Genomic DNA, 20875 nt, shown 5'->3' on the forward strand with positions numbered 1-20875 from the left:
GTTGTTTTAAAACTCGTCCGAGTCATCCCGGTCTCGGAGGCGACTTGTCGAGATGTTCAATGTGAATCGTTCATCACATTGACTCGTCTCTCTTATCTTTTCATGTTAAAAGCAAATACGAAATACCTCGAACTTTTTTAAGTATTTGAAACGCCTCCTTATGTATTGAAATTGATCAGATGACCCCTTGACCTTGATCTTTTCTTATAAACCAATCAAAAGAGATCTCAAAATAATCATCAACATTTTCATTGCCACCATGATCATCAATGATAATAGTTCCCTCACCATCATCATTACCATAAAATTAATGACAACAATGCCCTCATTGTTATCAACCTCAGCGCCCCTAAATTTCAAATTATTTGCTTGATCACTGTCTTTTCTAATAGATTAAAGAAAAATGACCAAAAAAAACCTTAATCACCCTCCAAAATCAGTCATTTTCATCCTTTAAGTAAGATGACGATGATGATAATCATAATAATAATGATAGCGATGGTGATGGTGATGGTGATGCTAATGATGATGATGTGATAGGATTGAGGTTACTTTTTGAGGGTGAGGATGAGTATGACGATGATGAGGATATTATCGTTAATTTTCAATAGAGTCGTTATGAATGCATGCGATCTTGGTACACAGTTGGGTACTTGGCTAACGTGGCAAAAGCACAGAACCATAGATCATTTTCATCGGGCTACACATAAAAAAGATGTGCGGTTCTTGTCACATCAGATGCATACCCAATCACCTATCAGGACCACGCGCATCCATCATTATTCTTTTCAATATTAATGATGATGAGGGTATTATTGTAATTTTATGATGGTGATGTTGATGGTCATGATACAATCAAAATGGTGATGGCGATGATGATAATTTTAAGACCACTTTTCAATTTTCATTTGTTTATGTGACCGTGGTCAAGGGAATCATGTCATCAAATTTTTTTGGATAAATTAAACTTTAACCCCTGTAATTTGGTATAATTCTATCTTAGACCTCTTAATATTTTGATGATTACACTTACCTCCTCTTTCACTAATGGCGTTAAAATCCAGATGATATTTTGCTATTTTACTTTTTTATTTTATATTATTTTTATTAAAAAATATATAACTTAAAACAAAAATTAAAATACCCGGGCCTAAGCATTCAATGAACCCTTTTTTTTTTCACCGGCATATTTGTTTTTTATAAAACAGAATAATATTAAAAAAAAGGGCAAAATGATCTTTATAAAATGAACCTAACAACTATAAGAGAACCGCTTAGACAACTATAAGGGAGGTAGGTGCAATTAAGAAAATATTAGGAGGTCAAAATGGAATTACACCAAATTACAAAAGATCAAAGTATAATTTACTTTAAAATCTTTTTTTTTTTTTTTTTAATAACCGAGTATCCCTGTAGACAGTGGACTGACTTCTATCTAGGCTAGCTTTACCTCATCCATAGCATGATTTTTAAACTCGTCCGAGATCGAGATGTATCGCCCGAGTTAACTCAGTATCAGAGCTGAACAAGACCAACTCATAAAATCATTTTTTGATCGAGATTTATGATTCACATTCATTTTTTTTATTATTTGACTCACGAGACGGTTCAAACGTTCAAAAAATCGTCCAAGACGACTCGATATACCGAGTTTAAAAACCATGGTCCATAGGCCATGGTCTTGTCCAACTACTAGTCTAGCTGCATGTGCAAAGTATTTGTCAAAGTTTGAGGTGCACCCTTCAACGGGAATAGATGAGGAACACATGTTTGCAGGATTGGAGAAGTAACCACTCCTCTAAAGGGGAGTGTTGCTAGCATGGCCTCAACTAATTAATTTTTTTTTACCGATTTAACTGATCATAATCTTTATAAATTTTATTTTTTGTGACTGCTACTGATCCTGAAAAAACTTTGAAACGGGCATGCCATTTCAAAAGTAGGGGTGGCAATGGGTCAGATGTGTTGTGTTGAGGTAAGGGTATTATGAAAATTTACCAAATTCAAATCCGATGTGTCAAAAAAACTAATAAACCCAAACCCAACCCATTTATAAATAGGTATACCCAACGAGACCCATATATAATTTATTTAATAAAATTCTATTTTTTATTGAAAAAAATAAGTTTTATATCTACTATCAAAAATAAAATATCATTATTAAAAATAACGTTACACATCATAAATCAATATCTACTAACATAAATTAAGTATCACAAAACATAAACTAAATTTTATCATAAAAAAAATGAGTAATTTAAAATTTTCTTAAATAATTATTGATATATTCAAAATTACACGTTAATGAAAAAATAACTAAATGTGTCAAAATGGATTAACGACCCTAATCCGGACCCTACTCATTTAATGATCATGTAGACGGTGACACCCTTATGACTCAAATCCAATTAGGCTTGACCCAACCCATTAATTTCATGTCATTTTCAAGTCATGTTTGTGGGTCGTGTTAAGATTGCCACCTCAAATAAAAAATGATTATGATTATTGAAATTGAAATGTATAACATCAAATGTAATTGTCAAAATGTTAGGGATCAACATGGAATTGTGTCAAATCATAAAGAGTGAAAGTGTAATTTACCCAAAAAAAAATTAATTGATTTTTGAAACCTCCACAATTTTGATGTTTATCATCATTTATCATAGGGGGTCAACAAATAATTACCAAAAAGATATATATTTATATAATTATAAATAGAAAAACTCTTTAGCTGTCTCCACTCTCCATCTTACTTTCATTTTAATTCTTAAGACTATCAATAGGTTATACTTGATACTAGATTCGATAACTTAAGATTTGAGTTGATCGCGGATTGTGGATCTGATTGTTTACGAATATTCATCTTCTTTACCTTTCAATATATATATATATATATATATGAGTAGCGTTCAATGGCAAACTTTTTAGCAAACTTTTTGGCAAAACATTTTTCAAAACATGAGTTAGAGGTGGGGGCGGTTCAAGGGACGTCTTCAAAACCAGATAAGAAGCCCATGTATGAGGGCCGTTAGATTTTGTCGAAACAACGGCTGAGATGCACTCAAACGTCTCTTCCAAATAAGAGATAGAGTTTTAGGATTTTATAAAAAATTCTCTCTTTTTTTTTTTTCAACTCACTCTCTATTTCAAACGAATTTCTCTCGCAGATAATAAACCACCCTTTGTTCTACTCTTGATAGAAAACATCCTTCGTTTTCGATTACATGGATCGAAAATGAACTAGTTCTCTCTCTCTCGCCCTTGTTTTTAAGTCACGATAATGGGTAAGTTGCAACAAATCAACAACTTTTTGCCAAACGAGTAAACATAGCCATGAACTACTCGCTCACCCTCCTGAACATCTCTTGGATTGATGTTGAGTTCCCAATAAATGTTGATGTCATCTTCGGCTCGGTGGGTGGGATATCACACACACTCGACTTCACATTGTTGGGGATCCACTCCACAAAGTAAGAGGAGTTCTTATTCTGCACATTTATCATCTGCTCACCCACCTTTTTGCTGCTCATCTTACCTTGAACATCGCTGAGGCTGTGAGATAACGGCCATGGCGGGGATTTGCTACACACATCATGTTCTTAGCATCCCACATTTTCTTATGAAGAGGGTTTCCTATTGAGAGCTTTGTGAAAGAGAAGGGTTTGATGGAATTTATGAAACTGTTATGTTCTCTGTAGAGAGAACATACTTGAGAGAAAGAAACCTGAGTTTTGAGATAAGACAGGGATTTAATTTTAATGTAATGAAAAATAGAGGGAGTTTATTGAAAATGCATAGACTCTTTTTTAAAACTGCAATTTCACTCCAGCTGTTTCCAATTAGAAATCCAAGCCATTGTTTTCCTAATATCCGACGACTGTCAGTCATGGGTTTCCAAGGCTGTTTCCAAACCGTCCCCTATATATATATATATAGGGAAATGTTCAACACCCTAAGCTTTACCCTACACTTTAACAAACGTGTTTTGTCCTACATGGGTTAGAAGTTTTGGAATGGGCTGATTTTTGGAGAGGATGATCTCTATGATTAGAAGATCATCCTCACCAAAAATCAGTCCATTCCAAAAAATTTAGCCCCTTGTTTACCAGTTGAAAAATCGTGGACCGTCCATTTTTTGTAAACCATTTTTGATGGGGTTAGAAGTTTTAGAATGGGCTGATTTTTGGTGAGGATGATCTCCTCACCATAGAGATCATCCTCACCAAAAATGAGCCCATTCCAAAACTTCTAACCCATGTAGGACAAAACACGTTTGTTAAAGTGTAGGGTAAAACTTAGGGTGGGGAACGGGACCCATATATATATATATGGGTCCCGTTCGGCACCCAACATTTTGCCTAACAATTTGCCCAACATGTTTTGTCCTACATGAGTAAGAAGTTTTGGAATAGACTGATTTTTGGTGAGGATGATCTCCTCAGTTCATTCCAAAATTTCTAACCCCATCACAAATGATTTACAAAAAATGGACGGTCCACAATTTTTCTACTTGTACACATGGGATTAGAAGTTTTGGAATTGACTGATTTTTGGTGAGGATGATCTCTACATAAAACATGTGGGGCAAATTGTTGGGCACAATGTTGGGTGCTGAACATTTTCCTATATATATATTATTCTTCTTTTGTCATCCAATACCGGAGGGAGGTCAATAACACGGTTTTGAAAGTGATGAGACGAGTTTTCTGATACGTTTGAGTCATCTCATTCAAAATAAGAAAGATGAACCAAGATTTTTAATCTCGTCTGATACGTTTGACTTATCTATCGGTCTTGTTGGTGGACGATACTAAGATGTATCTGACGAATCATCTTAAAACCATGGTCAATAGGGGCAATTGAAGGAATCTACCTTTTGGCCTTTGCCAAGCATCAAGTTGAAAGAGGCAATTTCTAAAGAGTTCGAATCCTATGCAACCAGGGTGGAGAATACATGCCAAGAAAGTCACAATCACAGAAATTAAAGTCTAAAATCATAATTTCTTTGGATTATGACTTACGTAGCATGTATTTAGGTGTGGGAGGAGGATTTAATTAATTCCTTCATCCACGGTGCACACGATATGGATTCTGGGCTCATTCGTAAAATATAAATCATTTTGGTAAAAAAGAATAGTTATGAAATCAGGTGTTTAATCATTTTGGTAAATATTGAATAAACATGATTTGGTTCAGTAAATTTTGAGGCGATCTTATTGTTGCAACCTTTGGGAGGCAACTCTTCTGTGTTAAGTCCATTGGGAGGCAGATCGAGATTTATTAGGTTAACCTTTGGGTGGTTTAGACTCATTAGTTGCTCGTCAAGGTTGACGAGTCTCTTTATTCTGTTGGTTCCTTCTTCTTCTTACTCATGCATAATGACTCGTGAAGTGGTTGATATCCACATAAATTTAAATATGAGAGCTGAAAATAACATAAACCTTCATAAAATTGAACACTTTAAGCTCCAAATCCCTAAAATCCAGTTAATTAACACACCACATCATACATGAACAATTGGTATTATTTCCTCAGTCTTCAAAATTCATATCTAGTAGAAACCCATACTCAGCACCACTTTCATGAGGAAACTCAAGAAAATTAGGGTTCAATGCTGCTAGAGGTGTTCCATACTGTGGGATTTGTGAGAATGAGATGAGTTTGTGGTCATCAGTAGGAGGAGAAGAGACACCAATGGTGGTATCAAACTCATTTTCTGATAAGCTAAGTTTGTTGGCTAATTCTCCCTTGTTCTTGTTAAAGACTCTGCATAGGACCCAGTCTTCCTGCCAATCAGATCAAGTACGTTAGGATAGAATAAACTAAAGAATGCAGGAGAGGTGCCATAGATTTGCAAGCATATAAAGCCTGAGGTGTTGATCACAAACACCTGTCCCCCCATGTTAGGGTTACCAAATATTGCCACATGGGGCACCTTGGGCCTACTAATCACTTGATTGCAGATTTCTATCCATTGGATTCAAGTATTTTTCGGCAAGAGCTTGAAACCCAATTTTTTGTTTTTTTGTTTTTTTTTTTTGTTGCCATGGTTCGGTTCATGTTGCATGAGTAATTAAGCTAAGTAAATCTTAATTAGAATCATAAAGATGATACCTCAGAAGGAAAATGTGGCATCTCGAGGCGGAACTCATGCATGATCCAACCAGTCCTGATCCCATTTGGGGCTCTATCTTGATAAAAAACTAACGTCTTTCGCATTCCAACAATTTCATTAGTGGTTAAATTGAACACCATCCGATCTTTTCCAGTGGCCTTCCAGTATCCCGAGGCTGTTGCGCGATTGGTACGAAAGCCTTTGGTGTATTTACGTTCACGAATGCTGAAGAAGTACCACTCATTCTCACCAAGCTTAGCTTCATCTGAGCTCATTCAAAGGTTGAGGAAGATTTGTTATCCATTTAAATTTCACAGTTGATGAACTTAAGGTAGGTTTAAGGTTTAGGATTTAGGATTTAGATTGTAGAGGTAATTGATTTGTCATCCATTTAACCTTCTCATTTATTTTCAGTATAAAAGGTTAGGCAAGGACATAAAAGGCTGCACCACGAGACCACTGATTTCAATACCCTTATATACATGTGTGTGTGTGTGTGTGTGTGTGAGAGAGAGAGAGCTCACTACTCACCAACATATCACAAAGTCGGAGTAAGGGTTTATATCGGCAAGGGAAAACTTCGGAAAAACCGTTAAAAATGAGAAAAAAAAAAACAAACAGTCGAAATAAAAAATTAAAAGTTATGAAAAAAAATATATCTAATGGACATTCATAAAAGCAAGTTATTATCATCAAACCCCATATTTTTACATTTATGATTACCAAATTCAATTATGTATCAAATCCCGTATTTAAAAAAAGAGAGAAAATATTAAAATTTTTGTTCCTATGAAAAAAAAAAAGAAGAGGGAAAAAGTTGGAAAAAAAGGCGACTTTTGTTATAAATGAAAAAGTCGCATTTTTTTTTTTTCGTTTTAATCACCGGGGATGTAATTTTAAACAAGACTTTTTCAAAAAATCGTTGATTTTTGTTACTAAACTCAATAACTAAGGTTTAGATTGTAGAGGTAATTGATTTTTCATCCATTGACCTTCTCATTTATTTTCAGTATAAAAGGTTAGGCAAGGACATAAAAGGATGCAACATGAGATCACTGGTTTCAATGCCCTTATGTGTGTGTGTGTGTGTGAAAGAGAACTCAGTATTCATCCCTTGAATGTGTGTGTGTGAAAGAGAGAACTCAGTACTCACCACACTTGAACACACTTGGCCCCATTAGAATGGTATCTCTTTAGTCCATCAAGTGGGCCCACTAATGAATTTTAGTGTTTATGTGTCATTCATTGTGTGCCTTACCTTGCAAGAAAGAAAGAGCTGGTTTCTTGTATTCATACAGCTAAGTCTTCTTGGATCTATCTTGGGACAGAAAGATAGTTTGAAATCTATATGAACAAAACTGACTCTTTCCCATTTTGGGACTAAGAATAAAGAATGTTTAACCTCAAGGACATAAATTTGGAATTAAATGCATTGAAGTGTGTAAGACAAAGTTATACTTGAAATCCACAAGGATATAATCTTGGAAATACTTTGAAGTATATTTGTTAATGTAGTTTTAATATTTATCTGCAAGGACTATTGGAATTTTGGACCCATTATAGGCAAAATTGTAGAAATTTCTCTTTAGAGAAATACTGTTTAGAAAATTTTTCCAGGGAAGGTTTTTCTTAAAATGACGTTCTACACAAATAGTCGTTTATATTGCTTTTGCTCTAAAAATAAAAATCTCTTAAATATATCATTTTTGGACACAAAAATGGTCATCATTAACAGGCCCCAAGAATTATTAAAAAAAGAAAAAAAAAACTAATCATGAAACTGAATTCTTATTTGTATGCAGCATTTTGCATGGAAAATGTCATTTCAATTTGTTTGCAATGATGTTAAATATGCAATAGTTTACAAGCATTGATACACAATTTGGTTCAAATAAATCAGAATATATTATGTTAACTAGTATTTCAAAAATCAAAGAACAATATACAGAAGTATCGATACACTGGGATGGTTGGTGGTGTAAAAAATTAAAACAGCTTTAATTTACAGAGAACATGCAAGTTGAAGGCTTTCAAAGAACAAAATGGAAAAATTAAAATGAATTGGTTTGATTGAGTCTTTTAAGGCTTATATGAAGATACTTGAATTAACATAAGACATGACTTTAGACATACATAAATGGAGGGAGAGAAAGATACAATTATCCCAAGTTTTTAGGATAAGATTTGATGATGAAGATGATTAGCTAGATTTGTTTAACTCATTTCTTAACAAATTAAGATTATTATTCATCAACGAAGATGTTTTAAGCATGATGATTAATTCACTCGGTCGATCTTAGCTTATGTAAAATAAAATTAAAGCCTATGTATTACGTGCACAAAATAACAATAATAAAAACCCATGTATCACCAGCATTATAAAAACTGAACAGAAGATTGGCCCGAAAAATTTGTCAAATTGATCAGCCCTGGTTCAATTTGGTTGGACCAACTTAAATTTATCAAAAACTTTAAAAATATGTGTATTTGTTCCAAAACTATCAACATTTATATTGATAATTAAAAAGCTAATATTCACAAAAAAAATTGATCATTTACTAACCAAATCGATTTTACTACAAAATTCGGTTGGACCTGTCGAACCAACGTTCGGTCTAGTCTTCAAAACCCTAGTATATACCTTCACAAAATAATGTGAGAAAGGAGAGAGAAATAGTATTTTTTAAAAATGAAAAAAAGATGACTCACCTGGTAGCTGCCATGGCTCACATACATGCAAGTTTACCTCCACCAGGGTCCCCTTTGAGAGTCTTTCATTAGCAATCTTTTTATATAGATAATGGCAGACTAACTCTTCATCACTTGGATAAAACTTGAAACCTGGGGGCAGTGTGGCCTCTACTTCTTTTAAATCCATGTATTGTTTTGGAGTGGTAAAGCTGTTTGTGTTTCTTATTTTAATTCTAAAGTAAGCTAGGTGTTGGTGAGAAAACTTCAATTTCCTTCATGGGTTTGATGCTATATATAGCGTTGGTGGCAGGTTATGATAAGACCTTGTAGATGTTCCAAGTTCACAAGAAATCTTGTCTAGAATCCTAGGTTTTGAATTTAAGATATTTATGATTGTTGGAGAAAATAGTGGAAAATTTCTTTTCTAGAAAAAGCAATTCGTCTTGCATTTTATTCCGTATTTTTGTGGAAATACTATAAAGTACCACAATTTTCTTTCTAAGATGAATTTTTTAATTTTTTTTTTGCTTTGGCAGGTCACACATACATTCCCACCCGACACGTGTGCAACAATTAAATACCCACATTTTTCGTGGAGGGATATATAGAAATTCAAAGTCATGACCTGGAAAATAAATCCAATCAGTCTTGCCATCTCAGCTAACCCCGGGTGGGTTCTAAGATGAAATATAGTACTCATTACACCAACAAAACATTTTCTCAGAAATTTCATTTTTTGGGATATTTTCTTAGTATTTTTAGCAATTATACACACCCCTACTCCTACATGGGAGTGAAAAAAATAAAAATAAAAATAAAAATCAAACCCCATATTTTAGGGTATAAATGTTAATTGTTTGAGAAAATTGACTAAATTTTTTTTCTATTAGAAAATGCAATTGACCCTTTAATGTTAGGAAGCCAGTGTCTTACTTTTTTAAATGAATACTATTAGAGTAAAAAGCATCCATGATTTTGTGCACACCTCCATGTAAGTTCAGTGTCGAATGCAATATCGTAAGAAATTATTTTAGTATTATTCTTTTTAAATTTAGGTTACAGATAATTTTTCATGAATATAGTAAAAAAAATCTAGGAAAATGCAATTCACCTTGGTTTACCAGGTATGTAGTATAAAAGAAATAAAATAATTAAAAAAAATTAAAAGAAAAGAAGAAACTGCCAAAGATAATACTGAATGAAATTATTGTCATTTTGTTTGGAAGGTGAGGTTCCTCCCTTTGAAAGGAAGGTGGGGCCAGTCTTTAGAAGAGTGAAAGCTTGAAAATCCTATCTGTACAACCAATAATTTAGACTAATGATACATTGACGTGGCAAAACATACGCGATCTATACGTGGCTGATGTGGTAAAGGTAGATCTATGGTTTTGTGCCCTTGCCACATCAATAGCGTACATGCCACGCATGTTTTGCCGGATTGATTTATCACGGCTCAATAATTTATCATTCTTTTTCAACTTTCTATCATTTGATTCATTTCCATAAGCGAAAGGTCTCTTTTTTATTCTTTGAGCTGTTTTATATGAGTTCGCACTAGAGCGGGGAGACCACTTTAAAACATGGGGCTTTGAATTTATTTCACACCCTTACATTTCTTTCAAAATTTGGAATACCTCCTTAGAAATGTCACCTGTAATCCAATGAAAAAGATTCCTTCAAAATTTTGAAACGGTTTGCCCGCTTCAAAGTTTTTTCCATTTTTATACTGACTTCCTACAATTTGCATTCAACAATGTGCTGACATGGAGGCGCACAAAGAATCATGGGTGTTTTTCTTCGAAATCCTGTGATACCACATTCAACACTGTACTGACATGGTGGTGTGCACGGAACCATAGATGCTTTTCACTTGTATATTGCGGAGAAGTTTCCATAGTTCTTTGCACGCCTCCACGTCGACGCGGTGTTTAACCTAGTTTCCTAGGAAGGAAGTTTAGCATTTTTCTTAATCTTATCCAGATATTCTGGCTGTCTAAAGGTAGACATGGGTCATTCTTAAATGTCCTTTCGTGCTACCCAGCTAAAATAATACGTTGCATTCTCTTTTTGACTTCTTGCCCTCTAAAATTTTCAACTTCATTAAGGTAATTTAGCTTCCTTAACTCAAATTTCTTTCATAAAGGGGATATCCATGCATGCATTTAGATTAATTTCTTAGGTTTCATTTGTGTAATTCTTGCAGTTTGATCATGTAGAAGTAGATTTCCTTATTTGACATGGTTGACAATGGTGGATCATGGGTTTTTTCAATCTATGATCTCATGTATGTTTGCATCCATCATTGGTCTAGCCTAATATTGGGTATGGAGTGATCATACTATAAAATAAAAAATGATGCCATATTTTCAAAGCATAAGGGGGTCATGGTCATCCATCCATGTATACCGTTTATGCCTCCATACCATGCATCCATGATTGAACCAGCTTATCTTATGGATGGTCTGGTATGATCTCCTTGATGAATGCATCATGTATGGCAGCATCATCACAACCATGAAACACATAAACACATGTTATTTCATGCCACATGCTTAATTTTTTCGTGTCATACATGCCAACAAGTAAGGCCCTTACCTAAGTAGAAAAACTCATTTCAAGGAGGAAAAATAAAATTATATTCAGACCAAGAATTTTAGTGAAAATGACCAAAATAACCTTCAAATGGCATACCCCAACCTTTTAGTGGGCCTGTAAAACTCATTTCAATGAGGAAAAATGAAATTATATTCAGACCAAGAATTTTAGTAAAAATGACCAAAATAACCTTCAAATGGCATACCCAAACCTTTAGTGGGCCTGTAGGACATTGGCCTATTCACAAGGTCATGCCCGTGCCTACAACAGCCCAAAAATCCTATCGTTCTCTAGGGTGGTGCAAGTTGGTCTGCATCAAATCGAGAACCGAACCAAGTTGCACCCCTGATATTCTCTCCTGCAATTTCACCCGCAACCCGTCCCCTTCCCGTTGGATGACCCTAACAGACCCCTAAACAGGCCCTTCGGATCACCACCTCAACCTCAAGTGAAAACCCTATCTTCTCAGGTTGAATGGTATATCATGTCACTCTAGACCACTCCCAAAAATCTGTTTTGCTAGGAATTAGCCATTACAGATGATAAACCAAGGGAAAGTCAATCAAGATGATTTGGTTATATTCAATGAAGGTTGATTGCAGTTCTAATTAAAAGAAATATGCAAGTTGAAGCTTCTAGAAGGGCAAGAGATCGTGACTAAAAAAGAGTATGAATTGAGGTAGTGGATGCAGATATCAACAACGAAGGAACAAGATCCACTCAACCGACCCAAATTTCACGGATAAGATTTAATAATTTGAGTAGGAAAGCAGTCATTTCTGATAAGCAAAAGACACACAAGTGACCAAGCATGAAGAAAATAGATGTCAAGCTGATATCTAAAGATACAGGATATATATTATTGTTTTAATAATACTGAAGTGAGTACCTCATATCGCACATCCTGATGTGAAAGTGTTTAGGAATCATAGATACTTTTCATTGAGATACGAATCAAAAAACATATACATATGTTTCCTACACACTTTTACGTCAAGATGTGATATGAGGTACAATCTTGAAGTCACTCCAGCATGACTCATATTGTTTTCCTCTTCATGAAAACTTAACCAGTCAAGAATTGTATTTCAGTACACCTCATAAATAATTGTATTTTAACAAGAAGGGATTTAAGCTTTACCTGCATCGGTGCAACTCATGAAGACTACATACAACAGATACAGTTACCTTCACAGATTACATGTTGCATATCAAGGACCTCCTTATAAACACCACTGTGACATAATTACATAGCTGAATGAAAAAAAAACAGAAGTTTCGATTGTGTCTCATCATTTACACTATATGGCTGTACTCTCTTCAAGTGATCACAAGCCACCTAGCTGAAGTTCATATACTTGATTATTGAGAATGTAAACAATCATGAGCGATGCTCCTATAACACACACATATATATATATATATAGAATATTAAGCCCCCCAAGAAAGTCAAGGATCAACTCGACTCAAACAGCATAGAGCCTTATAACTTGGTCTATCTTGGCACGGCATACAGGGCAACCCCACTTCTTGGATTTGATCTCGTTCAAACAAGACATACATCCAGCCATGTGACCACATGGAATGCAGGCCCCCTCGACTGAAGCATCCAAACATATTACACACGAGGAAGAAGAACCTCCATCTTCTTTCACTTCACTGGTTCCTGTTTCCATATTTTCCGATTTCAAAACGGAGAGATCAACATGGCTGGAATCAACAGACGGATATTGAACCGGACCATCACCTGCGCCCACAAGAATCGGTGGAGCTGACGGAATTGATTCTGTTCTAGGAATCTCATGCAATGTTGAGGCAACATCAGGAACCTCATGCAAAGATGGATTGCTACTTGACCCAGCTTCAGGAACACCCCAGCCCTTGTATGCATCTTCAGTGGGCTCATCTAGCCATCCATTGATACTTACTTTCGAAGTAGGAGTATGTCCTTCCATTGGGTCCCAACCATTTGTATGGCTTACTCCAGAGCTCAGGTAGGTAATGTCTGGATGAAGTGATGATCTCTCCTCCATAGCAGATTGAATGGAGGCTCTAATTGCCATGGATAATTCTGCATCTTCTGGAACGGATGGTGGTGCAACCACAGGAGCCACTGGAGTATGGGTATGAGGAGGCAGCATTGGGGCATACTTTACCTGGAATGTTGAATAAACCAAACCCTGATAACTAAGCACTCTTGTAAGCAGTAAAGTGAGTGCATTATCATAGTTTTTTTTTCCTTTTCGGTTAAGTCTGGTTATTTCCATCTTTTACTGGGACATAGAAGTAATTTGACGTGGTGGCCAGGTTAACCTAACGGCCACTACATACAAGCTAGATACTGTCAAATTCAAGTATATACCAGAAGCCAAAACACTTGCCTCACTTAATTTCTTGCCAGTACACTGGGAAGAAAGTTATGATCTGCTATAACATATATTTTGATATTTACCCAAGTTTAGGTAGAGAAGCTGTCTTATGCAAGAAGCAATGTCTTAGCTATGAAAAAACTGAGAACATCACAACAGAGACATTCAGAAACATTCAATGATCGTTCTTGTCATGGCCAAAACATTCTGAGACTTTAAACTGTGGTCTAATGTATTTGACGTTGTAATATTCAGTAATATTACCATAACCACTATATATTTGTATTATTCTCATTTTCTTTGATAAGTACGTTTCTTAACTGAGCCCAGCAGTAATTGTTTTATTACTCAATTTTTTTTATATAATTATATATCTTTCTCACTTCAATCATTAGTTGTTTGCAAGCCAATTTTAATGAATTATTTTGTGAAGAGAGAGTGGGAGTAATGGGGTGGAAACGGAGTGTGCTCGATATCAAATTAAGAAACCAGTTCAGGTTTTGTCAAGTTTAACTTCGGAAAGGGCTACCCTGGCAATCCAGAATGGTGAACCATTAGTATCTTCCTCATGATGGCAAGGTGACAAGCTTTATCTGGTTCCATCATTTACGTAAGTGGGAGAACTTGTAAGATTGAGAATGCGTTAAAAGAATATTTATGACATGAGAAGTTAAAGCAATACGCCTATTTGCAGATGCAGAAGTTACAGCCAAGTTATGATCTGTAAAAAAATTGTTCTATGTGGTACCTTGGGAACTCCCTTGCATGCATTACACAACCACTGAAGTTGCTGCTTGTCACCCTCATTTGCAGATCCAAGCTTATGCCGTTTTTCTGCCAGAGAAGCATAAAGCAAAGTTCAGGTCTCTCTTAGAAAAATACGTTATTTTTAATAAGTAAATCATTTTTTAATAATAAATTAATGAAAATAGATTACGTACAGTAACACATGTTGGGTCTAACCGCATTATTTATCCTTATTTTGCTAATTAGAGAAGACTGATTATGATATATAATCGCTTGCTTGACATGCTTTTGCAGCCTCAGTCTTCATGGATAGATACAGAGTGCTCTTCCAATAAATGCACCTCAACCAAAGTGATCATATTTGATTCTCTTTTAATGGAAGTTCTAGTTCTAAACATAAAAAAAGCAGGCAGATGAATTCATACTACCAGCACAAATATTAAGGAATATAAGCTAAGTAAACACACATGGCCCGTGATGAACCATATATGACATATATAACACCTCTTTTCAAGATGGAGCGTTGTACAAAGATATCCAGCTATGTTATCAATGGTTGTCAATGGATTGGATAAACCCAAAAAAATTAGATCTGTCCATCAAAACCAAGTATATAGCTAGCTATTGAACTGGATCAGTCAAGGTCCATTCTCGCTGACCCAATCTCTTATTGAAAGGATATAATCGATATGTATAGCAGGATAGGTTGACACATGGTCCGGGGGACCTCCATGGAGATGAGTCAAACATATCATTTTTGGCGAGTTCATTATCACCATAAATCATCCCATTCAGGCAGTTCTAGCCTTACAAAATAGCAGATTACAAATTGAAAATTTGTCTAGATTGTCCACTTCACAGTTAATTTGAATTTTGAAGTCCTCAATTGATAAGGGTGAATTTTCAAAAAGGTCTGATCGTTTGTGAGGCTGGTAACCATGCTGATGAAATCATTCTCACAAAACTCAGCCTTCGATTTATCTACATGTGGGCCCTGTGTCAAAATATGGAAATAGTTTGCTACGTTTGTCTTCAAAGTGTCTGCTATCTGTGAGGTGATAGCTACTTGGATAGTGTTTAGGAGTTTTGACCATTAGTGAGACTTCAACCACTGAAGATCATGGTTGAGGTGATACTCCTAGTCATATATCTTTCTTACGTTATGTTTTGGCCTTTTTTTCCCTTTAAATTACAGCACTATTAATATCCATTCATCACGCGGTCATAAAAGATTCTCAAAGATAAAATTGCAGAACTAAGGACTTACTGGTGGCCTTGTCAATGATGACAAGTGAAGGATCTAGCTGGTGAAACTTTGGGTCCTGAATTTTGGCTTTCCAAAGTGCAATGATTACAGAAGGCTTGCCATCCTGTTCATTAATCATAAGGTCTTTATCAGTTGATCTATTTAATTTATTTGAAAAACCAACCAGCGTAATAGAACATTGTCAATCATAGAACACAACCATTTAAAGGTATGACCAATAATTAGCCATATTATTAGAGTTCACACAAAATTGGATAAGTCGGTCCCAAATATTTGAAATGAAGGATTAAGTAGAACAAGATAATAAACCATAATTTGTTATATAAACAACAAGATTTTCAGATGCAAAAAATGTCAAACATGCAATTAAATTGTGTGTGGCTGAGGCTGACCCAACTAGTATTCCATATCAATTACCTATACAACTAGCTTTTCAAACCATGAAAAAGATACTACTAAGAATAATTTGAGGCTTGCTTAGTATCTGCATTGGTGCCAAATCATACCAACACCAACATTTAAAATGAAAGAGGGTAAATTCATGTCTCACTATGCTAAAATGCATCTTACAACTAGGGTCACAATACTAGCATGAAATCAATCAAAGCCAAACCTATAAAAACAATTGACCATTGAGAACTACAAGTCTACAACATCGAATTGAAACAGATCCAAAGTTTGAAATAACTTTTGCAAGTGTCTCCGTCTTCCAAACAAGCTTTTGGATACACACATAAAATAAATAAGCAAACTGCTATCAAAACTTAATGGTGAAAATAAATAAAGATCATTATCCTAAGTTTCTTCTAGGGTAACAATTATTGCCATAGTACCTGCTGGCTAGAATATATGGCAAGTTCCAATCTGAGAGGCTTTTTATGCTTACGGGAACCATGTGGTGTAACCACAACCCAACTGCAAATAATGCCCAATTGAATCAGCACATGCACCTAGTTCTTTGAGAGAAATAATCACTTAAATAGCTTTTAACAGCAATTCCACAACAGGGATGAACTTTAAATTGCATCTATGCAAGTTCATCCATTTGGAAATATTGCTCCAAGCCTCCAACAACATCAATACATGGGGAAGAACCAAAATATACCATAGAAGACCAACAAAGATAAAGCACCAAGCAAAGAGAGATTGAACAGTGTACCCACATTTTTCTTGATAAAAATTGAGGAAGTAACGCTTCAAGAAAACTTGGCCCATGAAGCTCCCGGAGCCAACCAGAGAAAAAGCATATATGGCTCTAAGAAGCATATTGAAAAAAAGACCTTTAGCCAAAAAAATCATCTTTGGAGGAATGCAATTTAGAATAATTTAACAGACACTAAACATACTTCAATCGCACGGACAACAAAGCTAAACCCCTTATATCTAGCAATGTCAAGGGGAGTCCGACCGTGGCTATTCCTCAATAAAGCATTTGCTGCAACATTTAATAAAAATCCATCCATTAAGAACAGTACCAAAAATAACAGAACTAAGACTACTAGTTCGTTACTGCAAGGAACTTAATGGCCAAGTACAACTACAGCAATACGGGACTTAAATCCAAATTAATTTAACAATTCGCACCTCCATGAGAGAGAAGTAACTTAACAGTCTCGTGAAGACCATTTTTCGCAGCTTGATGTAAAGGGGTCCCTGCTTGACCACCTAAAGTACAATCACAGGAAAAAAATATTGAGAACCAAAGATGGTCAAGAGTACATTTTTTTTTCAATCTATTACTAATTGATTGATTGATCAAGAAAAAAGAAGAATAACAAGATCATATTCTGGCAAGTGTTTCTCTCCTCTATGTTATGGTATTATTCATAGTAAAATAATAAAATAGGCAACTCATGATATGATTTCATGTGGCCTTCGACATATCCATACTCCCTAAATAAAACACAAATGGTAATTCTTGATCATTAACCCATAAATATTTTTTTTATTTTCTTTGATAGGTCATAAACTCATCAACTTAGTACCCTTATACATAATCAGTAAAATGGTTTCAAGAAACAGGAAACAGAAATATATATATATATATAGGGTCCCGTTCGGCACCCTAAGTTTTACCACACACTTTAACAAACGCGTTTTGTCTTACATGGGTTAGAAGTTTCAGAATGAGCTGATTTTTGGTGAGGATGATCTCTATGGTGAGGAGATCATCCTCACCAAAAATCAGCTCATTCCAAAACTTCTAACCCCATCAAAATTGATTTACAAAAAATGGACGGTCCACGATTTTTCAACGTGTAAACATGGGGCTAAACATTTCGGAATGGGCTGATTTTTGGGGAGGATGATCTTCTAATCATAGAGATCATCCTCACCAAAAATCAGCTCATTCCAAAACTTCTAACCCATGTAGGACAAAAAACGTTTGTTAAAGTGTGTGGTAAAACTTAGGGTGCTGAACATTTCCCATATATATATATATATATTTGGGAACGGATCAAGGGACATATGAAAAAACATATGTAAAAACAATGTAACATTAATAAATTTTCAAATATGGGTTAGAAGTTTCGGATTGAGCTGATTTTTTGTGAGGATGATCTCTATGATGGGAAGATCATCCGAATCAGTCCAATCTGAAACTTCTAACCCCATTAAAAGTGATTTAGAATGTGGACCGTCGATTTTTTGCCAATAATTTGTAAATCACTTTTGATGGATTTAGAAATTTCAGATTGAGCTGATTTTTTGTGAGGACAATCTTCTCATCATAGTGACCATCCTCGCAAAAAATCAGCTCAATCCAAAACCTCTAACCCATATTTTGGAAAAGCATTGTTTTTGCATATGTCCCATGAACCGCCCCCTATATATATATATATAGGGTCTCGTTCAGCAACAAACATTTTGGCAAAACATTTTTCAAAACATGGGTTAGAGGTTTTGGAATGGGCTGATTTTTGGTGAAGATGATCTCTACGGTGAGGAGATCATCATCACCAAAAATCAGCCCATTCCAAAACTTCTAACCCCATCAAAAATGATTTACAAAAAATGGACGGTCCACGATTTTTCAACTTGTAAACTGGGGATAGAAGTTTTGGAATGGGCTGATTTTTGGTGAGGATGATCTCCTCACCGTAGAGATCATCCTCACCAAAAATCAGCCCATTCCAAAACCTCTAACCCATGTTTTGAAAAATGTTTTGCCAAAATGTTTGTCAAAATGTTTGTTGCTGAACATTTCCCATATATATATATGAGGAGCGTTTGGAAGACCTAAAGAGACCAAAACATTTTCAATATATGGGTTAGAAGTTTCAGAATGGGCTGATTTTTGTTTTTGTTTTGAGGATGATCTCATCACCATTGAGATCACCCTCACAAAAAGTCAGCCCATTCCAAAACTTCTAGCCCATATATTGAAAAATGTTGGCTCTCTTTAGGACCTTTGATCGCTTCCCTATATATATATATAAGCTAAAAGACAATAAAAAGAGGTGAGGGCTTTCGACCATACTCACAAAATTCACCAAATTTTTCCAAAATTTCATAAGATTCATTGAATAAGGGATCGGCCGGTTAAATCAGCGAATCGACAAGTTATCAATTAATCACTGAATAGGATAACTGTTTTACCTTTCAACCTAAAATTTTTTTCTTTTTCAACTTTCAAATCTCAGGTCTAAGGCAGGTTGAAGATGACGGGTTTGAGTAGGAAAAAAAATCAAAAACATCATTTGTATAAATTCTGACATTTCACGGAATCTTTACGAAAACTTCTCAAATTAACCAACTGTATAACTTAATAATGAACATCGAATAGAATTGAAAAATCAGAAGGTTCAACTAGAGAGTTCTAAAATTTTTCTGAAAAAATCAAACCAAAGTTCATAAATCTTCTTTCTAAATTCTCAAATCCAGATCTAAAATTCATATTATACAATATTAAAGAAAAATTTAGAATCATACCTGGACGATAGGCATTCACATTAGCACCAAGTTCAATGAGAATTTTGGCAACATTAATAAGCTCATGCCTCATGCAGGCCAAGATCAAAGGATTTTTTCCTTCTTTATCAAACCACTGTAACGAAATCTAGTTTGAGATTCACTCATATTTAAACATAACTTACGAGATAAAATCCAATAAAAATTTCGACTATTTGATACCTCAAGGCTTGCGCCTTCTCGGTGGAGAGCTTTAATTCCTTCAATGTTTCCATTATTCACGTGTTGATGAACGAGCTCGTCTTTGGATTGTTGTTGTCCCATTTTTTTCCTTTAATTTCCCAAGAAAATCTCAATTGCAGTCCAGAACTCAAATCAAAACCCTAAAATTGCGAAGATATTCAGGGTTTTGAGGGGAAAAAGGCTTTTTTTTTCGAAACAATGATCAAAAATCTAGGGAACCGTTTCAGGTGCCCTAGATAATAAATCAAAAATTAAGAATAAAAGCAGAAATTTAAAATGAAATCGAGAGATTTCGTAGCAGATCAGGGGACGAATTAGCTTCGACGAACGTTCAAATTTATTTAATATTTATTTATTTGTTTACGTGTATTTATTTATTTCTTCGTGTTTAATAAGTCATGGTCACGCGTTTTGATCAAAATAATGGAGAGACGACGACTTGATGTTTTTGAATTTTGAAGGAAAAAAAAAAATGAAAAAATAGGAAATTTGGGATGTTGGTTACAACTCACAAATACTTCTCACCCGTATTCCTCATTAAATACTGCCACATGGCACCTACTTGTGCCCCTGAAATATACGTATGGATAGAAATAATCAATCAGGTTTAATAAGTGTGACAGGTATTTATGGGCAACACCTAAAGTTTCTTCTCTAGTGAGGAAAATTTCCATGAAATAGATTAAGAACGATTCACTGGATTCAACATATCGAACGAATCTCGAGGATGAAGCATTGAATTGGATGGTTGAGAAGTGGTTGAGCTACGTTAATGATTTCTTGACTTTCGAGCACCCTTGAATTTTATGCAACCATCTTTCTAGAACGATCGTAACATTAGTTAGAATCAGAAACCAAAAAATTAGACAGCTTCTATTAACACACCGCCTTTTACTTATAACATACCAAGCTCTTTGTATTACACTGACAAAATTT

At 35.0% G+C, this 20875-nt stretch overlaps 2 protein-coding genes across 2 annotated transcripts; both read right to left on the reverse strand.

The window, feature by feature from the left end:
- Positions 1–5418: 5418 nt before the first annotated feature.
- LOC147402090 (protein CUP-SHAPED COTYLEDON 3-like) lies at positions 5419–9085 on the reverse strand. Its single transcript, XM_086443600.1, has 3 exons — positions 8825–9085; positions 6115–6380; positions 5419–5786 (listed from the first exon to the last, which is right to left on the reverse strand). Exons 1-3 carry the CDS (start codon positions 8991–8993, stop codon positions 5532–5534), a joined length of 690 nt encoding a protein of 229 aa, XP_086299726.1. The 5' UTR covers positions 8994–9085; the 3' UTR covers positions 5419–5531.
- A 3462-nt stretch (positions 9086–12547) lies between these two features.
- On the reverse strand, positions 12548–20337 carry LOC147402091 (putative E3 ubiquitin-protein ligase XBAT35). The gene is made up of 9 exons (XM_086443603.1): positions 19919–20337; positions 19718–19832; positions 17369–17449; positions 17131–17219; positions 16948–17039; positions 16618–16699; positions 15785–15887; positions 14519–14604; positions 12548–13557 (listed from the first exon to the last, which is right to left on the reverse strand). Exons 1-9 carry the CDS (start codon positions 20018–20020, stop codon positions 12868–12870), a joined length of 1440 nt encoding a protein of 479 aa, XP_086299729.1. The 5' UTR covers positions 20021–20337; the 3' UTR covers positions 12548–12867.
- Between the last annotated feature and the right edge of the window lie 538 nt (positions 20338–20875).

Source organism: Akebia trifoliata, chromosome 5 (assembly GCF_017979445.1).
Source record: "Akebia trifoliata isolate Shusen 1 chromosome 5, ASM1797944v1, whole genome shotgun sequence".
NCBI classification, from domain to species: Eukaryota; Viridiplantae; Streptophyta; class Magnoliopsida; order Ranunculales; family Lardizabalaceae; genus Akebia; species Akebia trifoliata.